This window comes from Myotis davidii, unplaced genomic scaffold (genome assembly GCF_000327345.1).
Source record: "Myotis davidii unplaced genomic scaffold, ASM32734v1 scaffold339, whole genome shotgun sequence".
NCBI classification, from domain to species: Eukaryota; Metazoa; Chordata; class Mammalia; order Chiroptera; family Vespertilionidae; genus Myotis; species Myotis davidii.
Genome location: NW_006290778.1, coordinates 18786 through 24545, shown reverse-complemented (window position 1 = coordinate 24545; position 5760 = coordinate 18786). Strand labels below are relative to the sequence as shown.

Genomic DNA, 5760 nt, shown 5'->3' with positions numbered 1-5760 from the left:
AGAAGGAAGTGGGGAGGCTGGAGTGGTGAATCCAGACCGGGAATGTGGTGGTGGAAGGACAGCCCGAAGGAGCCCAGGGGGAGTGGGGAAGCCCCTTCTGGGGCCGCTGCCCGCACATATGGAGTCTGGTGAATTAGAAAAGGGTGCCCCTTCCTCTACTGATCTGTTGGAAAGCTACCCTAATGCACTGAACTCCTAGACTAAACTCCTGACTGCAGACACTGAACAATTGTAGTAAGTGTGCAAGTCGAACCTGTCTGTAAGGGGAGTGGTTCCCCCGAAGGTGTGCTGTGCTGCAACTGTGGGTGGCAGCCCTATGAGGCAGACCCCACTGAGAGGAACTGTAGCTCTGCCTTTCCTCGCTATTTGCTGCCTCAGTGTCCCCATTTAGAAAACGCAGCGTTGCTGGGAAGATTGCAGATATGTGTGTCAATTGCCACACATATTGACACACATAGTGGGTCCTCAGGAGGTGGCAGCAGAGACGAACAGCTCCAAAGATGGGGGGAAAGGTGGCTCCTCACTCAGCCCCGCACTTCTCCCCTAAAGCACTGGGAGCCACAGCTCAGAGTGGCAACTTACGTGGATGACTGTGTCTCCATTGAGTTCTGTCACGGACTTGATGCCTTTGAAAGATGTCACCAGTTTATTCTCACCTTCCAGCTGCACCACTGCCTGCAGGGGACAGAAGAGATGGCCCGTGAGGAAGGGTCTGGCAGGGAGCAAGGCCTTTGCTAATGAGGTTGGGTCCCCGGCATGGGCCTCTGCTGACAACAACCCACCACTCCTCTTTATAGAAGGCCAATCTCCCAGCTCTCTGACTCCTAATCGAAGCGAATTGTATTTAAAAACTAAGAGAAGCCCTGGCTGATGTGGCTCAGCAGTTGAGCGTCGACCTATGAACCAGGAGGTCACCTTTCAATTCCTGGTCAGGGCACATGCCTGGGTTGCGGGCTTGATCCCTAGTGGGGAGTGTGCAGGAGGCAGCCAGTCAATGATTCTCTCTCATCATTAATGTTTCTCTCTCTCTCTCTTTCTCTCTCTCTGATCCCTCGTGGGGAGTGTGCAGGAGGCAGCCAGTCAATGATTCTCTCTCATCATTAATGTTTCTCTCTCTATCTCTCTCTCCGTCTCCCTGCCTCTCTCTGAAATCAATAAAAACATTAAAAAATCTACTTAAAAGAAAATAACTAGAAGAAACTGTCAGGGTATCTTTAGCCAGACTTTCAAATTTATGCTAGGTGATCTAGAAATCAGCAACACAACACTTAACTGGCTCAAAACACGAAGGTAAACGTGAGTAAAATCTCAGTTCTCCAAGCTGATAGAGGGAGGTGTAGCAAGATTTAAGAGCTGGCCAGCTGGGAGAGCACATTCCAGCATGCTTATCGTTCTTATTGGGGTCTCCTTCTCCAGCTTTATGCATCCAGGGAGGGGCAACAGAAGCCCAGGAAGAGGAAACAGGGAGCAGAAGACACCGGCCAAGGTTAAACATTTTCCTCAAAAACGGACAAATCGGAAAAGGTCTGTGGTAAACACATGACCACGCGCCCCTTCCTGTGGGCACATAGGAAGGGTTTTTCCTCCTAAATTTCATCACAGATTTCCTGACCTGTAGTGTTGTATCTGGAGAAGCAGAAATAAAGACTGATCAGGAGAGGTAAAAATACCAACGTGCTGAGCCCAGTGCATGAAACTGCCTGGAGGGGAGGAGTGGAGGCGGCTGCTCAGCGGGGCTGGCCCTGCTGGGGGGATGGAGTTTCTCAGGAAGGGAGGCTCAGGTGGCGGGCACCCCAGTGCCTGGGTCTCCATGCCAGCGCCTGCTGACGCTCACACAGCCCGCACCCAGCGCTCATTACACACCTGAGCCACAGCCCAGCGGGAGGGATGTGGCCCTGCCTTCAGTCTGGGAAGGGGGACGGTGCCTGTTTTACAGCTGAGGCAGCTGAGGCTGGGGGCTTGGGGATCACCCTTGAAGGTTTCGTATTCTGGGGTTGCCAGCACCTCCTCCAGGAAGCTTCTCCCCAGGACCACTGGCTCGAAGCCCAGCAAAGCCAGTTTAATTTGGACTCAAGGAGACCCAGGGCTCTGTGAAGGGTTTTCCACTGACCCCCACTTGCCCACTGTTGGGCCTGGAAGAACCTGGCACTTAGTCCCTGGCTGTCTGCATGGTTCCGCCAGTTCCTCCGCATTGGGAGAGCTCAGATTCTTGGGCCAGCCCACCCCATCATCAGTCCTTAGCGAGGTTTTCCCTAAGAGCTTCTTCCCCAAGCGTTGACTTTGTCTCTCTGCTTCTCGCCCCAGAAGTAAGTTCAGAGATAGGGCATCCATGGTGGGAATTGTGAGGTGTGACTCTCGAGGGAGGAAGCCCTGGGACCAAGCTCCAAGAAAAGTTCCAGAAGCAGAGTGTGGCTGGAGGGGCATCTCCTACCTTGACCTTCTCCCCAGTCATGGTCTCCAGCTCGCACTCCTCCCCCAGGGTGAACTCGTTCTGGATCACTTTGGACCCGGTGGTGACGGTGAGCTTGAAGTGCTTCCCATTCTGCACGACTTCCGACACTCCCTTGATGTCCTTCCCCTTCTGGATGAGGTCGTCAGGCAGACCTGGTGGAAACCATCTGAGGTTTAGAGATGGGCAGAGGTGGGAGGTGCCAGGCAGTGGCCACAGAGAAAGTTTGTAGGACGGAGGGGGAGAGGGAGGTGGTGTGACTCCCTGGAGGCCACAGGCATGGAATCCTATGAGTAACATGGGCCTTGACCTTTGACAGGAAAGGTCAGTGGCCCGACTTGACCTGCCCTGGCCGGCTCACCATCTTGTCAGTTGGTTCATAAAGAAGACGCTCCTCTGGCCTGAAGACCTCTCCTGTCTTTTTTTTTTTTTTAAATCCTCACCAGAGGATTTTTTAGAGAGAGTGGGAGAGGGAAAGACAGAGAGAAACATCGATGTGAGAGAAACACATCAATTGGTTGCCTCCTGAGTGCTACCTGACCAGGGAGGAGTCTACAACCAAGGTACGTGCCCCCAGCTGTAATCGAACCTGGGACCCTTTGGTCTGCAGGCCGATGCTCTATCCACTGAGCCAAACTGGCTAGGGCTGAAGACCTCTCCCGTTGTGAGCACCTGGTTCTTGCTCACTCTCCTTCCTCACTCTTCCTCCTTTAACACCCAGAGAATTTGCTCTTTGAGCACAAGCATTTCATCCTCCACACTCAAGTTGGCTGATACAGTTTATCTTCCAAGCCAGGTCACTCCTGAGAGTGAGAAGTGGGATTAGGGTGCTATTATGCCAGAGCAACATGCACCAACTGGGCCTGTCCTGGTCGACATCTGTCCACCCAGCCCTATCTCAACCTCTGCTGGCAAGGCTCTCGAAGAGGAGGTATCAGGAGTCCCTTGCCCTGGGACAGAGCTTTACAAATTTCAGAGCGTGTCTGTGGTGTCATATGAATTGAGGTTTACAAACCCACGTGCATTGATAGTGGGTGGGGGTGTCCTGTTGCACAGGTGAGGGATGTGAGCCACAGAGAGGTGGCATGACTTGCCCTAAAGTAGATCCAAGCTCTCTGCTGGCCCTGAAGTCCCTCCTCCCTCTGTCTTTGCTGTCTTTCCCACCCTTCTGCCTCTTGGCGCCCTTCCTTGTCACATGGCCCCTTTGCTTATAAGGTTTCCTCTACCAGGAGTACCATCGCCTTTTCCAGTCCCCTAGTGGACACCTGCTCATCTTCCAAGGTTAGCCAAGGCTCACCTTCATCACATCAAACCTCCTCTCCTTGCCCTCCCATGAACACCACATCCTCCTGCACGATCCTCTGGGAGACACAGCAGGTGAAAGTGGGGTCTCTGGGAGCCAGTGCCCGCTTCAATTCCTGGTGCAAACACTCCCTACCTGACTGGCCTAGGTTGGGATTACTTAACCTTTTAAGGTCTCAGTTGCTTTGACTGTAAAATGGGAAAAATAATAGTACCCAACTCAGAGTTCTGTCATTGAGGATTCAGTGGGATATTGCATATCAAGGGCTTGGCACAGTGCCTGGCACCGAGTCAGCGCTGGGTACGCATTAGGAGATTCTTTATTGTATTTATTTCGTCTCCTTTTCCTCGCTAAACTGTGACTTTGGAAATGGGGCTCAGTGTCATGTGTCCCTTGTATCTGTCCAGCACGGTGCTTAGAATATGGTTGGGCTTGAATCAACGCTAGGAGAATGAATGGCTGGCTGGATGAATGAATGAATGAACAAGGTCACACAGAGAGTTACTAGCAGAGGTGGCTTCAATCCAAATTAGACACTCGTTCAGTGCTCCTTGCACTTGCCTGTGGGTGGCCTCGTTCAGTGAGGACCAGCACAAGCTGCCAGTGACTGCAAAAGGAACACGTGCCACAGGGCCCTGGCCTGCAGAAAGCCCGAGTCTCTCCTCCCATCCCAGCATCCAGCCTGCATCTGTGACCAGCCACCCCCTGCCAGCTCAGACACTGATTGCCATGACCGCCGGCTAGGTGCCCAGGTCAGCACTCACCAATTGCCTTCATGAAGGGCTCAAAGTTTTCCTGGCTCTGCAGCTGGTACTTGCCGGAGAAATTCATGGTGGCGATGAGACTCCCTCCACAGTTGGTCGGCAGCTCTGCTGGTGGGGCTGGCCAGTGTGGGCTGATTTATAAGAGGTTATTTCCCCTTTGAGTGTTGGCCATAGGTCAGCATCTGTCACCTCCTTTATGGCCAGGTTCAAATATTAACTCGAGAGCAATGGTCAACGATAAAAAACACACAGGAGGGGCACAGCAGATTTGCTCTAATTCAGCAAACATTAACGGGTGTCAATCAAATGCAAAGCCGTATGGTCCTGCAGCCTTTAAGGTGCTCCTCACCCATGAAATGTGTGTATATATATGTGTGTGTGGGTATACATAGCTACACATACATGTTTGTGTGTGTATATATACTTGTGTGTATCTAGATCTAGACAAACAGGAAAATACTAAATAATCCCTTTAAACTCAAAACCTCACCTTATTTACATAACCTTTTGATCTCTTCCCACAGACTTAATTTTTACAAAGATGTCATCAGCCCCTGGAGCTATTTTGTATTAGAGGGAATGCCTCCTCTACAGGCTCCTCCATAGTCCAAATCAGTCTCCTTTTTTTTTTCAATCCTCACCCGAGGATATTTTTCCATTGATTTTTTTTAGAGAGAGTGGAAGGAGGGGGAAAGAGATAGAGAGAGAAACATGGACGTGAGACACATCGATTGGCTGCCTCTCCCATGTGCCCAGACAAGGGCTGAGGATTGAGCCTGCAACCGAGGTACGTGCCCTTGATCGGATTTGAACCTGGGACCCTTTGGGCTTCAGGCTGATGCTCTATCCACTGAGTCAAACTGGCGAGGGCATCGGTCTCCTTTTTAGAGTGTTAAAACACTACATACTAAAGGGAAGGTGTAAGCCTTTAAACCAGCTGTGTGGCAACTGAGATGCATTTTATTAGGCAGCTAAAGGGTAGTGGAGAGAAAGAAGGCAGTACCTACTGAGCCGACTGGATTCGTCGGGGCCGCCCATGCCCTGTGCTCGCTCTCACTCTGCTCTCTGCGCCCGTCTTTCCCTTCACCTGGTCACCTCCTCTGGGACTCCTCTGGGTCCGTAGAGCACTTGGCGAACACCTACATTCTAATTCCTACTGGGATGACTTCTCTATGTATCCTCTTTCACAGCACTTCTTCTCTGGGATTCCCAATACCTGGCACTCGAGAGATGTCCAATTAATG

General features: G+C 51.6%; 1 protein-coding gene across 1 annotated transcript; it reads right to left on the bottom strand.

Annotated features, from left to right (window-relative positions):
- Window positions 1-465: 465 nt before the first annotated feature.
- On the bottom strand, window positions 466-4672 carry FABP1 (fatty acid binding protein 1). Its single transcript, XM_006764008.2, has 4 exons — window positions 4517-4672; window positions 2432-2604; window positions 583-675; window positions 466-492 (listed from the first exon to the last, which is right to left on the bottom strand). The coding sequence occupies exons 1-4, from the start codon at window positions 4581-4583 to the stop codon at window positions 466-468; spliced, it is 360 nt and encodes a 119-aa protein (XP_006764071.1). The 5' UTR covers window positions 4584-4672.
- Window positions 4673-5760: the final 1088 nt, after the last annotated feature.

Coding starts and splice junctions, on each gene's coding strand:
- FABP1 (XM_006764008.2), bottom strand. CDS start 4,583: ATGAATTTCTCCGGCAAGTACCAGCTGCAGAGCCAGGAAAACTTTGAG. Junction 2,605..4,516: donor GCCCTTCATGAAGGCAATTG/GTGAGTGCTGAC, acceptor GGTTTCCACCAG/GTCTGCCTGACGACCTCATC. Junction 493..582: donor ATGGAGACACAGTCATCCAC/GTAAGTTGCCAC, acceptor CCATCTTTGGAG/CTGTTCGTCTCTGCTGCCAC.